At 39.3% G+C, this 23105-nt stretch overlaps 1 protein-coding gene across 2 annotated transcripts; it reads left to right on the forward strand.

The window, feature by feature from the left end:
* The first annotated feature begins 1741 nt into the window (after positions 1–1741).
* si:dkey-88e18.2 (interleukin-12 subunit beta) lies at positions 1742–9288 on the forward strand. Of its 2 annotated transcripts, XM_042320824.1 has the most exons (8): positions 1744–1961; positions 5728–5809; positions 6051–6287; positions 6401–6503; positions 6860–7050; positions 7406–7554; positions 7747–7857; positions 9072–9288. In XM_042320824.1, exons 2-8 carry the CDS (start codon positions 5728–5730, stop codon positions 9201–9203), a joined length of 1005 nt encoding a protein of 334 aa, XP_042176758.1. In that variant the 5' UTR covers positions 1744–1961; the 3' UTR covers positions 9204–9288. The 2 variants fall into 2 exon arrangements, with proteins under 2 accessions (XP_042176759.1, XP_042176758.1); XM_042320825.1 differs by lacking the exon at positions 5728–5809 and having other exon boundaries at positions 1742–1961.
* Positions 9289–23105: the final 13817 nt, after the last annotated feature.

The raw sequence follows: 23105 nt of genomic DNA on the forward strand, positions 1-23105 counted from the left end.
ATTTTCATTTTTTTTCTTCTTTTTTTTTCCTAAATTTTTTTTTGGGGGGGTGTTAAGAATACCATTTTGGTATTTTGTATATAGTTATTTGTTTCAAAATGTATACCTTCACCAATTTGGCCACTTGGGTACATTTGGGCTACTTGTGTGGGACACCTGGGTGACTTCATGATAAATGTCATGTAAGCACACTCATTTTGGAAGTTATCATTCTGAAACTTTGCACAAGTACTGTTGCCCTCTTATATTTTTCACTAAAATTGTCCCCATCATCCTATCTGAATGTTTGTTTTATCTTGTTCATTTTAAAGATGATGATACAAAAATAAAAAAAATAAACATGTTTTTCTTAATTGTTTTATCTAAACCAGATCTATTGTGTGTTATTCTCCTACATTCAATTCACATTTACACAAACTTCAGAGTATTTTCTTTCAAATGGTACCAAGAATATGCATATCCTTGGTTCTGTGCCTGTGCTACAGGCTGTTAGATTTGGGTATGTCTTCAGGTGGAAATTGCACAAAGTAGGGGGGGAGCTGCAAAAGGTTTTAACTTGAAACTCATGCACCACTTAAGTGATTTGTTTCACAATCAGATGAAAACATGACCGGTTGTGTTCATGCCGCATTAAAAGGCATTTTACATGTCTTCACTATAAAACCTGTTAAGAAAATGTGGAGGTTCTGTGTAAAATACTATGCAAATCAAATGCCCATCCAACTGATTAATTTTGTGTGTGCACACCGTGCCCCAAACCGGAGGGTTTTCCTCTAAAAATATTTGATTGACGAGAATCACTACAACACCCTCACACGTCACAACTTTAAAGATCTAATCTCAGATGGAACTGTGGTGAAAGTGCACACACACACACACACACACACACACACACACACACACACACACACACACACACACACACACACACACACACACACACACACACACACACACACACACACACACACACACACAAACTATGAACGTATAAAAATATAATGTCGTAGTGGGACGTGTGGAGTTCTCTCTGAACAAAAGACCCATAGACATTGAACATGTGAATGATGATTTAATGTGTGTGTGTGTGTGTGGGTGTGTGTGTGTGTACGTGTGTGTGTGCATATGTGTGTGTGTGTGTGTGTGTGTGTGTTTGGGGTCAGTAGTTAGTTCTCTAGTTCCACCCATCTAAAATAAACCTCATAAGGTTGAGACAGAAACTGTACTGTGAGAGATAAAAGATAAAAAGCCTCATGTGGACATGTTTCCTCAAAAACTAGTTTGACTTGCAAATTAATCTATGTATGACACAAGTGTTGAATGCTAAAGAAGAGAAAATGAAAGAAGGTCAGGTGAAATAGGTATAGAAAATATTTAATGGAAAATTGAATAATATATGTAAATATTATCTGATGTGAATATGAATATTGTACCTGCTGTATCCCTGACCAAAAAAGGAACAACAAAAAATGAAATATTGGTAATAAAAAAGAAAGCAAGGAGAGATGACATTGCTGTATGATAGAGGGGAGTATGGGGTGGGTGTAGGGAGTGCCCCGAACTGGAGTGTTTTCTTCTGAAAATATTTTGTTGACGACCATCGCTACAACTCCCTCACACGTCACACCATTAAAGATCCTAATCTCAGATGGAACTGTGGTGCATGTGTACGTACACACAAACCAACACATACCCACACACACAGTTCTACTAGTACTAATAGTTTACTTATGAATTGCACCCAACTTCATCCTCCCCCAAATCCCCACCCACCCTCTAATCTTCCAAAAGTCCGTGGCAAAGATGTGTGGGCAGAGGCTGAATAGCACACAGTAGCCAAACATATAAAACAGAAGGACTTTCAGAAAATTAGAGAAACTCAAGTTGACTCTTTGTTACAAGCTTGACCGAGCAGACTGCCAACAATTTATCAACGTGACCAGCGCAACTTCAGCATAACGGTAAGCGCAAGATCTGAGCAACTTATGGGCTGTGAACCAATTCAATGGGAAATGTATTAATTAGAACTGAAAACATAGGTTATTACATTTCAGTAAATATTTTTTTAGCATTCAATGAATAGCTAATTTTCTGTGTTCATGTAGGCTCATCAAAGGCTATGGCAGGACGTACTGTAGTTTGCATTTAACTTTTAATTGAAATTCTATATATATATATATATATATTCTATATATATATATCTATATCTATATAAATTCTATATATCTGTGTTTAATTAGGCTTAATTCCCCTTTAGGAAAAAAGCAGTTACAAACTTTTGGCATGGTGTAAACCTTCAGTATCACAACGTGATATATTTTATACACTGAGTATACAAACATTGGGAACACCTGTTCTGTCCATGATATAGACTAACCAGGTGAAAGCTAAGATTCCTTATTGATGTCACGTGTTAAATTCACTTCAATCAGTGAACATGAAGGGGAGGAGACAGGTTAAAGAAGCCTTGAGACAACTGAGACATGGATTGTGTATGTGTGCTATTCAGAGGGTGAATGGGCAACACAAAAATGTAAGTGCCTTTGGAACGGGGTATGGTAGTAGGTGCCAGGCGTACTGGTTTGTGTCAAAAACTGCAACGCTGCTGGGTTTTTCATGCTGAACAGTTTCCCATGTGTATCAATAATGGTCCACCACCCAGAGGACATCCAGCCAACTTGACACAACATTGGGAAGCATTGGAGTCAACATGGGCCATCATCACTGTGGAACGCTTTTGACACCTTGTAGAGTCCATGCCCCGACGAATTGAGGATGTTTTCAATATTAATATTGAAACATCCTCAATTCGTCTGGGCATGGACTCTACAAGGTGTCTAAAGCGTTCCACAGGGAAGGTGTTTCTAATGTTTGGTATATTCAGTGTATGTTTGTATGATGATCTATTATATTTGAGAGCATATCCAAGGTTCCTAATTCAAACTTTATATCAGAGTTTGCCTGCTCTACCTCTTTCTGGAGTCTGGGTGTGTAATGTTTTTCAGCGAATGGCTACAGTCTGGTCCACAATTAAAGATGAACAAAAAAGACTGCATAAAATAAGTAATACAAATACTGAGCTATAGATGACATGAAAATAGTGCTCTTTGGCCATGCACACCAGCGGTGGATTTGGAGTCGAAAAATGGAAGCATATGCAGAAAAGTACCTCATACCAACTGTAAAATAAGCTGGTGGATCTTTGATCTTAAGGTGCTATTTTACTTCCACATATTAGGGTCAACGGCATCATGAACTTTACCAAGTACCAGGACATTTTTGCCAAAAACCTGGTTGCCCAAGTGGATTTTCCAGCAAGAAAATAACCCCAAGTTGTAATCACAATCCGCAAAGAAATGGTTAATTGACCACAAAATCAACTTATTGTAATGGTCATCTCAGTCTCTGGACTTGAACCTCATTGATAACCTGTGGTTTGAAAGTAAAAGGGGGCAGTCCATAAGAGCAGACAGATTATATCAAGGATCTGGAAAGTTTCTGTATGGAGGAATGGTCTAAGATCCCTTCCAATGAATTATATATTTTTTACCTTAATTTAACTAAGCAAGTCAGTTAATGGGGCTAGGCATCCCGCTACCGGGACAACTTCCGGTGAAACTGGAGGGCGCATAATTCAAATAAATAATCATAAAAATGATGGATAATTAAACATTTAGGTACACACAAGTGTCTTATATCGGTTGAAAGCTTAAATTCTTGTTAATCTAACTACACTGTCCGATTTACAGTATCTATTACAGCGAAAACATGCCATGTGATTGTTTGAGGACATCGCCTCACGTCAAAATATTTTCTCCACCGGCAAATTCACAAATAGCGATTAAATATTCACTTACCTTTTGAAAATCTTCCTCTGATTTGTCCTCCAAAGGGTCCCAGCTATAACATGTAGTGTCGTTTTGTTAGATAAAATCCTTCTTTATATCCCAAAAAGTCTGTTTAGTTGGCGCCATCGATTTGAGTAATCCACACATTCAACTTGCAGAGAAAGGAATCCAAAAATCTACCCCTAAACTTTGTTTCAACAAGTCAAAATATGTTTCTATTTACTCCTCAGATACCCTAAAATGTAGTCAAACTATAATTTCTTACAGAAAGAAGTGTGTTCAATAGGAAACCGATTTTAGCAGGTCCTGTCTTCAAGGCACGCGCAAACACAAATTTCCAAGACTGCGTCCTACTAAAACTGCTGACACCTTGTGGAAGCCATAGGAATGGCATCCACGGAGCTAATTTTCAGTATGTTATACATGCCATTGTAAGAGGATGGTCTCTCTCAAAAAGAATTCAGGTTGGATTTTCTCCTACCATATCTATTGTGTAATATTCTCCTACAATATTTTAACATTTCTACAAACTTCAAGGTGTTTTCTTTCCAATGGTACCAATTATATGTTTCAGGGCCTGAGTAACAGGCAGTTTACTTTGGGCATGTCATTCAGACAGGAAGTGGAGAAAAAAGGGGTCTTAGCCCTAAGAAGTTTTAAGAACAAATTCTTATTTTCGATGACAGCCTAGGAACAGTGGGTTAACTGCCTTTTTCAGGGGCAGAACATCTGATTTTTACCTTGTCAGCTCGGGGATTCAATCTTGCAACCTTTCGGTTACAAGTCCAACACTCTAACCACTAGGACACCTGCCGCCTCAATGTGTTCTCCAAGCTCATTTTAGAAAAAGTCTCAGTGTCTTTATCCTCACAAGGGGAGTGGGCTAGAGAATTGAATACAGCGATGCCAATAATTTTGACTCCTATCTTTTTTAGATATTTTTTATTACTTGTTAAACAAAATGTCTTTCTTTGAGCAATTGTATTAGTATAATAACATCATTTACCATTTTTTTTTGAGCATACGATATAGCTCAGTATTTGTATTATTTATTTCATAAAATCATTTTTGCTCATCTTTATACAGTCTCAGCATATCATCCATAATTATGGACCTGGCTAAACATTATCCAATCTATATTATCTCACAGGGTTAATATAGATATGCCTATGTTTTATTTTACAGTCCTGCGTAGTCAGTCCTGTTTGTTAGCTGTTATTTACTTAAGAATTATAATGCTGTAACAATAAAGTTTCTTGTACTTCCTTCCAATAATTAATCACATTGAGTAACTGGTATAAATAATGCCATATGTAGGCCAAGTGGAGCAAATTGCTTTAATGAATTCCCCAAAAAACAAGTTCGGATTAGGTACTGACTAGTACTGACTAATTATGATTATATGACAAATAGGATACATAGGATAAATAGGATAAATCCAGGTAACTCCAGGTAAAGGCTTCCCATAGGCACAGATCTATAGTCTGTTTACTCTCCAGAAGTCTTAACCCTAACCATTAGGGTGAAACAGTAAACTGATCTGTGGTCTGCTTACTCTCCAGAAGTCCTAACCCTAACCATTAGGGCGAAACAGTAAACTGATCTGTAGTCTGCTTACTCTCCAGAAGTCCTAACCCTACCATTAGGGTGAAACAGTAAACTGATCTGTGGTCTGCTTACTCTCCAGAAGTCCTAACCCTATCCATTAGGGTGAAACAGTTAACTGATCTGTGGTCTGCTTACTCTCCAGATGTCCTAACCCTAACAATTAGGGTGAAACAGTAAACTGATGTTAGATTAGTATCTCTACGGTCATCTTCACCCTACTCCTGTATACGGTGTGACTTTCTCTCTCCCCTGTACTTTCTTTCCTCTCCAGATGACTGTAGTACCATGGCTCATCATGCTCCTCTGTGTTATTCTACCGAGAGTGAATGGTCTCACCTCCTTCCATGAACTCTGTGAGTGTGTGTTTGTATGTGTGTGTGTTTCTCTCTTTATCTCTGAGCTGTGTGTGTTCCTGATTGTAAAGTATCAATGGTTTCTGCCTGTATCTCTTTATGTATACTGTACTCTCAGTGTTTTATTGTGGATCTAATTGAAGCCATTGTGGATCTAATTGAAGTGTGTGTGTGTGTGTGTGTGTGTGCGTGTATGTGTGTGTGTGTGTGTGTGTGTGTGTGCGTACGTGCGCCCCTGTAGACATGGTTGATAAGGGGGACAGTTTGGTGACTCTGACATGTCCCACGGCATTCTCTGGACCTATGACGTGGAAGTACGAGGGAGAGACTGAGGATTTAGACAAGACTCAGGTCCAAGGCCGTAACCTGATACTGAATGAGGTGGACTGGTATGGAGAATACAGCTGCTGGGATGGAGACAAGAAACTAGGATCCATCTATCTACTGGAGGAGCTGAAGGACCCAGAGGAACAGGACGGTGTGTGTGTTTGTGACAGAGAGAGAGTTCATTGCCCACATGTCTCTACCACATGTCTGGTTGTTCATGTTTGTATGTGTATGTGTGTGTGTATGCTCTGCCTCTCTCTGTAGATTATTTAATCAGCTGTCGGGCCAAGTCTTATGGCTGCACCTTTAACTGTAGCTGGACCCACAGTGAATTCACAGCTGTCCGTCTTGGGCTGGGCCATGACTGGTAAGTAACACATACACACGCACGCACACACACACACACACACACACACACACACACACACACACATAGCCTTTTTCATCGTTTTTATTCAGACACAGAGAGACATTCTTATTTAATCTGAAGTGCACTGTACAGATGTAGGATATTAATTTGAGCACTCTTTTGTTGCTGAGAATTTCAAACTTAAAGTCTATTGGTTTTAACAAGGCTTCTAAAGTTTTAATTTCCACTTTGAAATTAGAATGTCCATTAATTAGAATCTACATAAAAATTCACATTTCCTGTCGCTGCAGGATTATTTTCCTGCTGTAGCAAACTCCCTCAAATTAAAACTCTACCTCTGTATGTGTCTCCAGTACTGACAGCCAGGAATCTTGCACCTGGGTGTACCCAACGACCAGCCTCCAAGATGGAGGGTTGGAGTTTGAACTGACACATTCGCTTTCACCCTACACTGAGGAGGCCGCTCCCCTAGTGGTCACTGTTGAGGCCATCACCAGGCAGGAGTACCTCAGGAAGACTAAGAGGTTCTACCTACACGACATTGGTGAGTGTATCCACCTACGTAACAGGTGGTATTAAAACCATGTACTTCCATGGTACTTCTTTCCAGAGTAAGGAAAGGCTTAAAACACAATTAATTTCCGTTTGTTTGCAAATCTCATGTCTGTAAGAGTGTTATGTGTGATTACGCAAACCAAAAACAAGTATCACAGGTCTATGTAACAACGTTGAATTCACAAGGAAGCTATAACGGAAGCAAATGGACCTGAAATCTACGTGAATTTATCCTATATGCTTGTTTTCGTTTTTCCAATGTAAAATGTTTCGCTTCGGGGCAACCTTTTTGCTGCATTCTGCACTAATTAATATACCCCTGCCTATTATATACATGTCCACAGTCCAGCCAGACAGTCCTGCAGGGATGAAGTGCCAGGTGATGGATCAGAGATTGAAGGTGAAAGTAGAACCGCCAGCCACCTGGAACTGTCCGCCCAGCTACTTCCCTCTGGAGCACCAGATAGGATACATTTTTAAAGACAACGGAAAGGTACAACACACACACACACACACACACACACACACACACACACACACACACACACACACACACACACACACACACACACACACACACACACACACACACACACACACACATGCAAGCTTATGCACACATTGACACACACTGGAATTTTGGAATGAAACCATAACTCTCTCTCCTTTGCCTTACTCTCTCTAGGAGGAGCACTCTATGAATCCTCTCATACCGAGAGGGGTCAGTAAGCTGAGGGCCCGCTCCAGAGACCCCCTGGTCCCTTCCCCCTGGAGCCAGTGGACCCCCTGGAAAAATGTAACCAACTAAGATATAATAATAATAATAGAATAATATATGACATTTAGCAGATGCTTTTTACAGTATCACTTCATTTCTACTATCGCCCTCCAACGTAAGCTACCATTATTTCTTCAGGCACTGGTTATCATAGACTAGTGCCTTCTAACAAATATGTAAATCTGCAAAATGGTAACTATTGACATATTTATTGAATTATATTACTTATCTATTTCATAATATCTATCTGAAGAAAGCTACAAAAGGGTTAACAACAACCTCTATCCTGAGCACCATTGCAACCCTGGTTTACAGTGTACAAGTGTGTGATGTGATATCTGTCCCTTTATCAATGTATCTTTGTGGTGGTTTTTCTGTGTAGGCTGATGGTTTGGCTCTGTCTCTTTGTACGTCACAACTATTGCTATTAAAAGAGCTGTGAGTTTCCTGCCTCATACTTCTGTTTCCTTGTTTGTTATACTGTATACTATGTATATATATGTGTTGGGAGGTGTACATACAGTATATGTGTTTTTGTTGATGTTTGGTATTATTGTAACATATTAAAGGTGAACTTGATGATTGTATAGTAATTAAGAAATGGAAGAAAGCAAAAATACTCTATATAATTTAACCACAAAACATTTTACACTAGTCTCATGGATAAGCCTGCTACATAGACACTGATGTTAGCATCTGAGTCATATCTGGGCTAATGTGTTGTGTACTGTGGCTCAATGTGAAGGGCAGCCTATTCACACTTATTCCATCACATCCTGTTAGACCAAGAAAACACACACACACACACACACACACACACACACACACACACACACACACACACACACACACACACACACACACACACACACACACACACACACACACACACACACACACACACACACAGACAGAGGTGCTAGTGGCCAGAGTAATAGAAGGATGGATTGGTATAAAACACAAGTCGATGTGTTTGATACCTTTCCATTCATTCCATTCCAGCCATTACATTGAGCCCATCCTGCTATATTCTTCTCCCACCATCCTCCTCTGCCGCATGCACAAAACACTCGCACAGACACACACACACACACACACATCAGATGAAATATTTCCTACAAGTTTTGTAGAGTAAGTGATCTTTGTTGTGTTTCTTGAATGAGGTGCCCAAACAAAATAACCATCTGGTTGGCTTATGGATAGGAAACACTCTACCATTTACCTTATTACAGGTGGTTACGGGAGGCAAAAAGGAGGAGAAATGCAAAGAGAAACGCAAAGGAAAAGATAGCATCTGCTGCAAGACTGGAGAAAAGAAGAGGACCAAGACTAAGTCGAGATCTGCATTCACTGCTAATGAATAACGGACATCGTGCGTCTCTATTGTCGTATCACTATGTGTTTCTGGGATCTAGACAGTTAAATATGTCAATAAAATGTCATATTCAACATGTTCCTAAAAAGTAGTGATGATTATGGACTTTCTACATCCATGTAGTTTGTCTATAGAGTGGATGGTCCTCATGCAGACATAGTTTTACTCCTGCAAATTTCAGATGAAAATGCTAATCTGATGAATGTGACCAGAAATTATTTTTGATCTACTGTGTAAATTAGATCACAACATCAATGCATCAACACATACAGGTTGTTAAAGGGGCAATCTGTAGTTCAAACCAAAACAAAATGGACACCTGCCACTGTCTTGGTGTACAGGCTGAGTGATGGGGCAGGAGAAATGTAACCACTCCAAAATTCAGAAACAGAGCTGTCTATAGCTGACAATCTATGTAGTTTTAACTATGTTTCGAGGCTAAACCGTGTTTGCTTACAATTACACTTGCTTACAAACAATAGAGTAAGACAAGCTTATTATATTTGGGGGCACCATTTTATTTTTTATTTACAGAGAGCTTGGGGCACACTCCAACACTCAGACATAATTTACAAACAAAGCATTTGTGTTTAGTGAGTCCACCAGATAGGAGGCAGTAGGGATGAACAGGGATTTTCTCTTGATACCTGCCTGAATTGGACCATTGTCCTGTCCTGCTAAGCATTCAAAATGTAATGAGTACTTTAGGGTGTCAGGGAAAATGTATGGAGTAAAAAGTACATTATTTTCTTTGGGAATGTTAGTGAAGTAAAAGTAAAAGTTGTCAAGAATATGAATAGAAAATGAAAGTACAGACACCCCAGAAAAACAACATAAGTAATACTTTAAAGTAATTTTATATAAGTACTTTACACCATTGCAAGCCATCACACACACACACACACACACACACACACACACACACACACACACACACACACACACACACACACACACACACACACACACACACACACACACACACACACACACACACACACACACACAGCCAATGCATGTTATTGAGACATTCAACCACTGTACACTTCCTGTTTCACACTGTGTATTTCTCGACATAGCTCATTCTAATATTTCTACTAATTATACACACTACATATGTATTTATGTACTGGAATCTTGATATAGCTCACTCTAATATATCTAATGCTGTTCATACCATTCTTCGTTTAATATCTTGTGAAAATTATTCTGGTGTACATATGGATAGAATGCATTTGGATTACTGTCACAGTGATATTTGGGTTGTTAATTAGATTGATTCTGATGTTTCTTGATTGGTTTCTTGATTAATTTATTTTGTATTATTTGTAAACTTGATTGACATTTTACTGCATTGTTAGGAGCTAGTAACATAAGCACTTCACTGCACCCGCTATAACATCTGCTAAACTGTGTATCCAATAAACTTTGATTTGACACACACTGGCACTTGCGTAGCCACACTCACCCATTCCCTTTCACCCTACACTGAGGAGACTGCTCCCCTAGTGGTCACTACTGAGGCCATCACCAGGCAGGAGTACCCCAGGAAGACCAAGAGATTCTGAGCAGGAACCCCCTTCATAACAGGTGGCATTAAAACCATGTACTTCAATGGTATTTCATTCCAGACTAAGGAGAAGCTTAAAACAATTTATTTCCGCTTGTTTGCAAATTTCATATGTGTAAGCATTTTCATATGTGATTACACAAACCACAAACAAGTATCACATTTGTAACTACAGGTCAATGTAACAATGTTATATTCACTAAGAACTTAATGGAAGCAAACGGGCCTGTCACGTTGTCACGTTCTGACCTTAGTTCTTTTGTTTTGTCTTTTGTTTTAGTATGGTCAGGGTGTGAGTTGGGTGGGTTGTCTATGTTAGTTTGTCTATATTTTTCTATTTCTGTGTTTGGCCTGGTATGGTTCTCAATCAGAGGCAGCTGTCAATCGCTGTCCCTGATTGAGAACCATATTTAGGTAGCCTGTTTTCCATTGTCTTTTGTGGGTGGTTGCTTCCTGTTTAGTGTTTTTGTTTCACCTTTCAGGACTGTTTGTTTGTCGTGTTTGTTGTTTTGTCTAGTGTTGCATATTTCATTAAATAATATGAACGCTTACCTCGCTGCACCTTGGTCCTCCTCTCCTTCCCCAGATGACAAGTGTTACACACGTCTACTCCCGCTCCCCCTTTCTAGCACTTGCTGTCACCAGTTTACTCATTATTATGCACACCTGCCACCATCTTTACGCGCACCATAATTAGTTAAAGAATTTAAAGGCAATGCTTCCAAATACTAATTGAGTCTGGGAACTTCTGACCCACTAGGAATGTGATGAATGAAATAAAAGCTGAAATAAATCATTCTCTCTACTATTATTCTGACATTTCACATTCTTAAAATAAAGTGGTGATCCTAACTGACCTAAAACAAGGCATTTTTACTAGGATTAAATGTCAGGAATTGTGAAAAACTGAGTTTAAATGTATTTGGCTCAGGTGTATGTAAACTTCCTGTCACGTCCTGACCTTAATTCCTTTTTTTATGTCTCTGTTTTAGTTTGGTCAGGGTGTGATTTGGGGTTGGCATTCTATGTTCTGTATTTCTGTGTTTGGCCTGGTATGGTTCCCAATCAGAGGCAGCTGTCGATCGTTGTCTCTGATTGAGAACCATACTTAGGCAGCCTGTTTTCCCACTATGGGTCCCACTTCTTCCACCAACGTCCGTTACACTTCCGACTTCAACTGTATCCTCCAAACACTGACTTCTCGGGCATTATCCCTTAAATATACTTACCTTTTTCACAATAACTATCTGAAAAAACTTACAAAAAGGGCATTATCACTTTTATACAATGGTTTACCAACATATTCAAATAAATGGCTGTGTTTTTCGCCTCTCACTTCTGTTTCCTTGTTTGTATACTGTATATATACAGTGGGGTCTGAAATGATAAACACCTTTGGTAAAGAAGAGCAATAATGACTGTATAAAATAAATAATTCAACTAGAAAAGTACATTTCCTGAAGAAAACGGTCTCTCTAGCTATGTTCATTTATGCAAATGTTTATAATTAAAGTCAATTTCTATAATTAAAGTTGTTCAAAGTTTTAAGAATGTGAAGTTAGGATAGACTGAACATCTAAAAGTTGTTTTGGTGTCTTTAGCTTAACTGGTTCTAGAGTTACTGTTGGTGAGGGATTTTATGTTAAATTATGCGTATATATACAGTGGCAAGAAAAAGTATGTGAACCCTTTGGAAATACCTGGATTTCTGCATAAATTGGTCATAAAATTTGATCTGAACTTCATCTAGGTCACAACAATAGACAAACACAGTCTACTTAAACTAATAACACAACCAATTATATGTTTTTATTGTCTTTATTGAACACACCGTGTAAATATTCACAGTTCAGGGTGGGAAAAGTATGTGAACCCTTGGATTTTAATAACTGTTTGACACTCCTTTGGCAGCAATAACCTCAACCAAACGTTTTCTGTAGTTGCGGATCAGACCTGCACAATGGTCAGGAGGAATTTTGGACCATTCCTCTTTACAAAACTGTTTCAGTTCAGCAATATCCTTGGGATGTCTGGTGTGAACTGCTCTCTTGAGGTCATGCCACAGCATCTCAATCGGGTGGAGGTCAGGACTCTGACTGGGCCACTTCAGAAGTCGTATTTTCTTCTGTTGAAGCCATTCTGTTGTTGATTTACTCCTGTGTTTTGAGTCGTTGTCCTCTTGCATCACCCAACTTCTGTTGAGCTTCAATTGGCGGATAGATAGCCTAACATTCTCCTGCAAAATGTCTTGATAAACTTGGGAAATCATTTTCCCGTCGATGAGGCAATCTGTCCAGGCCCTGAGGCGGCAAAGCAGCCCCAAACTATGATGCTTTATAGTTGGGATGAGGTTTTGATATTGGTGTGCTGTGCCTTTTTTTCTCCACACATAGTGTTGTGTGTTCCTTCCAACCAACTAAACTGTAATTTCATCTGTCCACATAATATTTTGCCAGTGGCACTGTGGAACATCCAGGTGCACTTTTGTGGCCTCTTCCATTGGTGGCCTCTTCCACAGTGGCCTCTTCCATGGTGTCCTCCCATGAACACCATTATTGTTTAGTGTTTTACATATCATAGACTCGTCAACAGAGATGTTAGCATGTTCTATAAGTCTTTAGCTGACACTCTAGGATTCTTCTTAACCTCATTGAGCATTCTGTGCTGTGCTCTTGCAGTCATCTTTGCAGGACGGCCACTCCTACAGAGAGTAGCAACAGTGCTGAACTGAGATCTGACATCTCTTTTGTTCGAGGTATGGTTCACATCAGGCAATGCTTCTTGTGAACAGCAAACTCAAATGTTGTGTGTTTTTTATTGGGCAAGGCAGCTCTTACCAACATATCCAATCTCATCTCATTAATTGGACTCCAGGCTAGCTGACTCCTGACTCCAATTAGCTTTTTGAGAAGTCATTAGCAGGGTTCACATACTTTTTCCAACCTACACTGTGTTTAACACATGTTATCAAGATACTGACTGCTACTAGCACTTGGTGGTCTATAGCAGTTTCCCACCAGAATGGGCTTTTGGTGAGGCAGATGAACCTGTAGCTATAATACTTCAACAGCGCCAAGTCTAGGTCCAAAATAATTCTTAACAGCTTTTAGCCCCAAGTCAGAAAACTCCTGAACAGCTAATCAAATGGCTACCCTGACTGTTTGCATTGTCCCCCCCCGACGCCCATTTTTACGCTGCAGCTACTCTCTGTTCATTATCCGTGCATAGTCACTTTACCTCTACCTACATGTACATATTACCTCGACTAACCGGTGCCGCCGCACATTGACTGTGTATAGCCTCACTACTGTTATTTTATTTTTTACACCTTAATTATGTGTTATTTTTGTATTCTTCTTATTTCTTTTATTTTTTACATTTATGTTTTACTTCAGTTTATTTTAGTAAATACTTTCTTAAGACTATTTTTCTTAAAACTGCATTGTTGGTTAAGTGCTTTTAAGTAAGCATTTTCAAGGTCTACCTGTTGTATTTGGGGCATGTGACAAATAACATTTGATTTGAGTATTTAACATGAGATCCACTCTAAGCTTTACAGGAATGTGGTTCTGAATATTAACTGTAACACCTCCACCTTTGGCATTTCTGTTTTTTCTGTAGATGTTATAACCATGTATTAAGGGTATTATTTAAGTTAGTTTGAGATGGTCAGAATATGAATGTCATCTGTTACTAGCAAATTATTGATTTTATGAATACTTTTTGGTCTTTCTTTAAAGTTAGGGTTAGGCATAAGGTTAGCAGTGTGGTTAAGGTTAGGGTTATGTTTACAATCGCGTTTTAAGAAGATAAATAGTAGAAATTGGGTTTATGACTTTGTGTTTGTGGTAACTAGTGATGACATAGCATTAGTTTCACCTGAGTTACTGCCCTGATGACATAGACGGCTTCATCAACAACGATAATGTGTGTTATGTTAGAAGTTGTATTAAAAAATATCAGGTTTGATAAACTAGTGGGTTGATTACCCAGCCAAGCAGATATAAATAATAGGGTCATTTTGGTTGTGAAGTGCATTATCAAAAGTTTTTCCCTTTCTTTATATCAAAATGCAATGTACCACTTTGCTGTCTGTTGTGTCACCCTGTCACAGGACCTCCCAGTCAGCACCACATCATAAGATGAGGAAGTACATTGTTTACGAGGATTGCCTGCTGCAGTTGTTCGAGTGATGCCCAGTTTGCAGCCAAACATGCAACATAGAGAAGACCAGCAAAGGAACCCTCATAATCACGCAGGCATGCCCTTGCTGCGAGCATTCCTATAAATGGAACAGGGAGGACACTTAAATCAGGTTGGTGGCATTTGACCTAGTCAAAGGTCAAATAGTTTGAGATTTTTCCAAATTCACCTTCATAACCTAGCCTGGTGGAGCCAATCTGTTCTCTGCGTTTACCATTCTATTTCTCTTCACATATCATGATATCTGAAGTGAAATAGAAATGCATGTTAGAGGCTTCCCTACAGATCCGGGTTCGATCCCGGGCCATAGGGTGGCGCACAATTGGCCCAGCATCCTCCGGGTTAGGGGAGGGTTTGGCCGGGGGAGGCTTTACTTGGCTCATCGTGCTCTAACGACTCCTTGGCGCCTGTAAGGCTGACCTTGGTCTTCAGGTGAACAGTGTTTCCTCCGACACATTGGTGTGGCTGGCTTCAGGTTAAGTGGGCGGGTGTTAAGAAGCGCGGTTTGGCGGGTCATGTTTCGGAGGACGCATGACTAACCTTCACTTCCCGAGCTTGTTGGGGAGTTGCAGTGATGAGACAAGATCAAAATTGGGGAGAAAAGTGGGGTAAAATACAAAATAATTTAAGGTGAAAGTTGCACATTGTTATATGTGACCCGATTCAGGAAACTAGGCTTATGTCGCAAATCACAACTTCACAGGAGAGCCTTTTGAGCTTATTTTTTTTCTGGCAGAAATGCATTTTCGAACATGTGAACTTTCATGTGCCTTAAAACCATTTTTGTAATATCATAGTATATGGGATTGATATGAAGAAATTTGGCTTAATTAATTTGTTTAATATTATGGTGTTTCCATTAGGATGGAATAGAAAATCTGGCGCTGTACAACGTCATTGTCGGGAGTAGGCTACAGGATTGGAGGATTCTGAATTTTTTTGCCTTCATTAGACAACTTTGTTCCAATATTTATGTAAATCAGTGATATTTATTCCCATAGTAATTCATTATGGATCCATAACTAAATCAACATCGGCATTTTGAAAGAGTGTCCTTTTATCTTTATTTTATTAACAAAACATGGTTATTTGTTTATTAGGCTACTGTGCTACTGTTCTTTTCTGATAAAAACTAGTTCATTGCATCCGCTGTGGAGCCCAGTTTCATGATATAACCATATTTCCCAGCTGTTTGCTGTCGTTTTGAAATAATCGTGAAAAAACAAGCCTTATTTAAGTGCATCTTTCACCCTGCCGTTAGTTCTATTGAGCACTGTGGCACCAACTCGCCTTCTGAACGTTCTATTCCAAGCTTATTGTTCAACATAACAATGCCTGCTTTGCTATTGTTGGCAATGAGACCTGCTCACATTGTTTTATAGTTCAAATGTAAACAACAAAAATAATATTGGAACTCTGCAGTCTTCCCATTGTTTCCTATGGGGGAAATATAGGCAGGTCTGTCTATTTTGCCAAATATCTCGCAATGTGTATATTTTGATTATTTCAAGTCGGACACCATTTTAATCAGGAGAATCTCCTCTTTCTAATTATGTCATTCTGGGAAGCTAGCTCAGTTGTCATCAAATGCTAGCCCCAAAATACTTTTTGCCCTTGGAACACTGAGCTCCCCGCATCCTATGGAGAGGCATGCCGGTCTATTTCGCCAAACATCTCACTGTGTATATTTTCTTTTTTCAAGTCGGGTGTAACTGGTGTGAAATGGCTAACTAGTTAGCGGGGTGCGCGCTAATAGCGTTTCAATCAGTGACATCACTCGCTCTGAGACCTTGGAGTAATTGTTCCCCTTGCCTTGTCGTGGCTTTTGTGGAGTGATGGGTAACGATGCTTCGAGGGTGGCTGAGTGTCGATGTGTGCAGAGGTTCCATAGTTCGAGCCCAGGTAGGCTCGAATTCTGCTTACAAGCAAAAACTAAAGCAGGAAGTACCAGTGACTCGCTCAATATGGAAGTGGTCAGATGACACAGATGCTAAGCTACAGGATAATTTTACTAGCACAGACTATAATATTTTCTGGGATTCTTCTGATGGCATTGAGGAGTACACCACATCAGTCACCGGCTTCATCAATAAGTGCATTGAAGCACAACCGCGAGCTGCCCAGTGACACGAGCCTACCAGACGAGCTAAATTACTTCTATGCATGCTTCGAGGGAAGCAACCCTGAACCATGCATGTGAACCATGCTGTTCCGGACAACTGTGTGATCACGAACTCCGATGTGAGTAAGACCTTTAGACAGGTAAACATTCACAAGGCCGCAGGGCCAGACGGATTATCAGGACGTGTACTCAGAGCATGCGTTGAACAACTGGCAAGTGTCTTTCACTGATATTTTCAACCTGTCCCTGACCGAGTCTCTAATACCAACATGTTTCAAGCAGACCACCATAGTCCCTGTGCCCAAGAACACCAAGGTAACCTGCCTAAATGACTGAGTACCAGTAGCACTCAGATCTGTAGCCATGAAGTGCTTTAAAAGGCTAGTCATGGCTCACATCAACACCATTATACCATAAATCCTAAACCCACACCAATTTGCATACCGCCCCAACAGATCCACAGATGACGCAATCTCTAATGCACTCCACACTGCCCTTTCCCACCTGGACAAAAGGAATACCTACGTGAGGATGCTATTGACTACAGCTAAGCGTTCAACACTATAGTGCCCTCAAAGCTCATCACTAAGTTAAGGACCCTGGGACTAAACACCTTCCTCTGCAACTGGATCCTGGACTTCTTGACGGGCCACCCCCAGATGGTAAGTGTATGTTACAACACATCTGCCACGCTGATCCTCAACACGGGGGCCCCTCAGGGGTGTGTGCTCAGTCCCCTCTTGTACTCCCTGTTCACTCATGACTGCATGGCCAAGCAAGACTCCAACATCACGTTTGGTGTCTCATCACCGACAACGATGAGACAGCCTTTAACGAGAAGGTCAGAGACCTAGCAGTGTGGTGCCAGTATAACAACCTCTCCCTCAACGTGATCGAGACAACGGAGACACACTGGGGCCAAGTTTCATGCCAGCAAGGACCTCTAACCAGGCGGTGTCAGAGGAAGGCCCTAAAAATTGACAAAGACTACAGCCACCCTAGGAATATACTTTTCTCTCTACTACCGCACGGCAAGCGGTACCGGAGTGCAAAGTCTCGGTCCAAAAGGCTTCTTAACAGCTTCTACCCCCAAGACATAAGAATACTGCCCCCCCCCTCACATTTTTACACTGCTGCTTCTCTCTGTTTATTATCTATGCATAGTCACTTTACCTCTACCTACATGTACATATTACCTCAATTATCTCTGCTTAACCTGTGCCCCAGCACATTGACTCTGTACCGATAGCCTTGTTACTGTCATTTTTATTGTTATTACTTGTTATTTTTCTATTTTCTTATTTTTATTTTATTTGTATTTATTCATTATTTACTTCAGTTTATTTAGTAAATACTTTTTAAACACTTCGTTTTTCTTAAAACTGCATTGTTGGTTAAGGGCTTGTCAGTAAGCATTTCACTGTAAGGTTGTATTTGGAGCATGTGAAAAATAAGATTTGATTTGAACTACTGCTCTAGGGTACATATCAGAATATACATCATTTTAAAAAGGAAATCCTGATACATTTTTAACTTTGTTTGACGAGTGGTTCTGAAAAGTAAAAAAATATTTATAATATAACCAACTTTGAAAGCATTAGTTACAACTGCTGTTCAAAAATAATGCATGTGCCATTGACATTAGAATTTTAGAAGCTTACCATGTAATGGGGCAGCTATGTTTTTGGATTCAGAATTTGATTAGATAGAGGCACCACATTTCACACACACAGCTAGAACAGGATTTTAAAAAGATGTGCATATACAGGGTGTAACGGTTTTCTAGTGGTGATGAAGGAGAGTCGGACCAAACTGCAGCGTGTCGATTGAGATTCATGTTTAATCAAACAAAGAAACACACACAAAACAATAAACGTAATCGAAACCGAAACAGCCTATCTAGTGCAAACTAACCAAGAGGACACTAAGGACAATCACCCACGACAAACTCAAAGAATATGGCTGCCTAAATATGGTTCCCAATCAGAGACAACGATAAGCACCTGCCTCTGATTGAGAACCACTCCAGACAGCCATAGACTTTGCTAGATAACCCACTAAGCTACAATCCCAATACCACCACCAAAACCCCAAGACAAACACACCACAATTACAAAAACTCCATGCCACACCCTGGCCTGACCAAATACATAAAGATAAACACAAAATACTTTGACCAGGATATGTTAAATTATTCACAGAATTGTGGTACGAATGTGCCCAATAAGCTGTCCGAATCACTAATTTGTGAAGTTGATATGATCAATAATTGCTATATTTCATCTTCAAACATGTACAATGGATGTGAGCTGATTTAAAATGATATTAACAGTTAATAGGATAACATTGTATATAACAGAGAACTAGAAACTTACATTACAATGCGTACATTGTAAAATTCCATAAGAATGCCAATACGTTTTGACCTAATGATGAGAGTAGCAAACCATTACACAAGGCGTGACCCAAATGTAGACACAGGAGGCAGATGGTAGAGCTCCAATATTTATTATAATAAAGGGAGTAGGCAAAGGCAGGTCGGGGACAGGCGAGAGTTCATAAAACAGGTCAGAGTCCAAACAGTACCAGACGAAAGGCAGTCTCGAGGTCAGGCCAGGCAGGGGTCAGATACCAAATCCGAGTCCAAAAACAGTACAAGGGGATAGTGTCACACCCTGGTCTAAGTATTTTGTGTTTTTCTTCATGTATTGGGTCAGGCCAGGGTGTGGCATGGAGTTTTTGCATTGTGGTGTGTTTTGTCTTGGGGTTTTGGTGTGTATATATTTGGGATTGTAGCTAGTGGGGTTATCTAGCAAAGTCTATGGCTGTCTGGAGTGGTTCTCAATCAGAGGCAGGTGCTTATCGTTGTCTCTGATTGGGAACCATATTTAGGCAGCCATATTCTTTGAGTTTGTCGTGGGTGATTGTCCTGAGTGTCTTGATGTCCTTGTTTGATGTTAGTTGACACAAGTATAGGCTGTTTTTGTTTATTGTTTGTAGTGTTCGTGTTTACGTTTGTTTAAATAAACATGGTTCGCAATCGACACGCTGCAGTTTGGTCCGACTCTCCTTCACTATATGAAAACCGTTACAGATAGGCAGGCTGGTAGTCAGAACAGGCAGAGTGGTCAGGCAGGCGGGTTCGGAGTCAGGACAGGCAAGGGTCAAAACAGGAGGACTAGAAATAAACAGAGACTGGGAAAAATAGGAGCAAGGAAGAATGATGGTTGACTTGGAAAACAAGACGAACTGGCACAGGGAGACAGGAAACACGGGGATATATACACCGGGGATATATACACCGGGGATAATAAGTGACACCTGGGGAGGGGGTGGAGACAATCACAAGGACAGGTGAACCAGATCAGGGTGTGACAAGGCCTAATTAATCTAAATGAAGATCTATTCTTACTATGGGGCCATAGCAGATTGGTCTGTTACTAGAATACTAAAAGTAATATAAATGGCCTCAAACGGCTCAACATTTGATTTTACTACATTGTAACTGGGCAGGTTTATAGTTCTCATAATGACAACGGCTACAAGGATAACATTGTATATTTTTTTAATCAGCTATTTTCATGTGCATATCTATTTTACATGTTTGAAGATGAAATATTGCAATTATTGAACATAATTCCTCTTATCATAGCCTATGCTAAACCCATTTCACTTATAGGCTATCTAAAAATGAAGATAGGCCTATTGATAATATTGAGACTGTGATTTTAATCCTCTTTGTATCTGCATGTTTTAAGCATATCAGCTTCTCAGAGTAGGAGTGCTGATCTCCCCTTTACAATTTTTAAATTGTGATCTAAAAGGCTAAACTGATCATGGATCAGCACTCTTAGTTAGGGACTTCAGTTGAGTATGGCGCTCAAGACCAAAAATGAAAAAGTAGACTAAAAACATTCCAATCCCCATTAAAATGCAACAGCTATTTAGGGTATTGGTTGAATGGCTTGCTGTAGGACCATGAGGAGCATCGCTCTGAGGGAAGCTGTCAGCCTGCCTGCCTTTCTCTCACTTTAAGAAAGCAGAGAGCAGAGACAGTGCCAGGCAGTTTGCTTTGCAGGTCAGCCATTTAGGCAGTTCGCAGATTACTTTGAATTTGATATCTGGATTTGAACTCTCCCTTGTAAGCCTCACACCTAGCATCCAATAGACTAAAGGAAGATAAGCTTCCCCTAAAGTAAATGTAATTAAATGTGTCAAAATGAACTATATGATTACTTGTGCCTATGCATAAATAAATACAATCATTCAAAATACTGCACCAGAGAACATGATTTGGCAGAGAGGAGCATTAGCTTCTTTAAAAAAAAATGAGCCGTGGATTGTTTTAAGCATGCAATTTGAGACATGCTTGCGGCAAATAACCTACCCAGTAGTGTAAGGTACTTAAAAATAGTTTAAAGTACCACTTAAGTCGTTTTTTGAGGGTATCTGTATTTTACTTTACTATTTATATTTTTGACAACTTTTACTTTTACTTTACTAAATTCCTAAGCAAAATAGGGTACTTTTTAATCCATACATTTTCCCTGTCACCCAAAAGTACTCGTTACATTTGAATGCTTAGCAGGACAGGAAAATGGTCCAATTCACACACTTATCAAGAGAACATCCCCGGTCATGATCTGATGTCTGTGTTGCCCCTGGCTATCCATAAGTAAGTAATATATATATTGTGCCTTGAGGTATGCTTAATATAAGGAATTTGAAATTAATAATACTTCTACTTCTTCTTTTGATACTTAATTATATTTTAGTGATTACATGTACTTTTGATACTTAAGTATATTTAAAAACGAATACTTTTAGATTTATACTCAAGTAGTATTTTACTGAGTGACTTTCACTTGAGTCATTTCTATTAAGGTATCTTTACTTTTACTTAAGTATGACAATTTGGTCGTTTTTCCACTACTGAGCCCAACAAGTAGCTAATTATTGCGTTGCAGTGGTCAGTGAAAAGCAGTTAAATACTGTAGGTCTAGGTCTATCGCAATATTTCAAAATACAATCGTAGGAAAAACAGTTTAGAAAGCAAATGGCTATTGATAAAAAAAGAAGACAAAGAAAATACTCTAATCTGTTTCTAGTTATCAGAATTCTTAACTCCCAATTGAGAAAACAGAGGAGTCCAGCCGCCATATCTCGGTGAATGTAAACATATTCACGGTATTCATCATCACTATCTTCCTCAGATGTTTTAGGAAACGACTCCGACAGGAAGTTGTGTCCTGTCGTCAATGCTTCGGTCGTGGGACTATATAGTTGGATGCAGTTTTAATGGCAACCGTAGAGTGTCAGGAGAGCTCATTGGCTCCGAGCCATAAAATGGGCTAGGCCTGCATGAAAGGCCCTGTTCACTAGGCTACTCCCAAAATTACATTATTGTGGCACCTTCCAACGTTAAAGTCCTTATTAGTAGCCAATTTTTTTTTTCTTTAGGCTACAATACCTTGACAGGTCATAAACTAGGACTAAAAGGATTAAATGTCTGCAGCTATTCTAAGCAATCACTTATTTCAAACAGCAATGTCAGTTTTGGTTTCAGTGTGTCGCAAGACATGTTTTTCCAGGGTGCTTCAGAAAATCTGAAGTGTCCATTTGATGTTTAATTTTTCTTTATTATTTTTTAAAATTACCTTTCAAATTACAATACAATAACAAACAAAAAAACATAGGACATCACTACACATGTACATATTTCTCCAAAGAAACATAAAATAACATTAAAATAAACAAAAACAAGAAATGTTTTAAAGTTTCAAATGTTAAAGTACCTCAAATAATATAAAATCAGGTCAGGGGTTGCAGTTGTATAAAACTATGATAGAGTTGTAAGACTACACAGTTATTTTTTTGTTATTGACTAATTCTAGATATATATATATATATATATATATATATATATATATATATATATATATATATATATATATATATTTGAAATATATTGCATTTGGGGACAGATTAAAAATATT

The sequence above is a fragment of the Oncorhynchus tshawytscha genome, linkage group LG04 (assembly GCF_018296145.1).
Source record: "Oncorhynchus tshawytscha isolate Ot180627B linkage group LG04, Otsh_v2.0, whole genome shotgun sequence".
NCBI lineage: Eukaryota > Metazoa > Chordata > Actinopteri > Salmoniformes > Salmonidae > Oncorhynchus > Oncorhynchus tshawytscha.

Coding starts and splice junctions, on each gene's coding strand:
- si:dkey-88e18.2 (XM_042320824.1), top strand. CDS start 5,728: ATGACTGTAGTACCATGGCTCATCATGCTCCTCTGTGTTATTCTACCG. Junction 6,288..6,400: donor GGACCCAGAGGAACAGGACG/GTGTGTGTGTTT, acceptor CTCTCTCTGTAG/ATTATTTAATCAGCTGTCGG. Junction 7,858..9,071: donor AGTGGACCCCCTGGAAAAAT/GTAACCAACTAA, acceptor ACCTTATTACAG/GTGGTTACGGGAGGCAAAAA.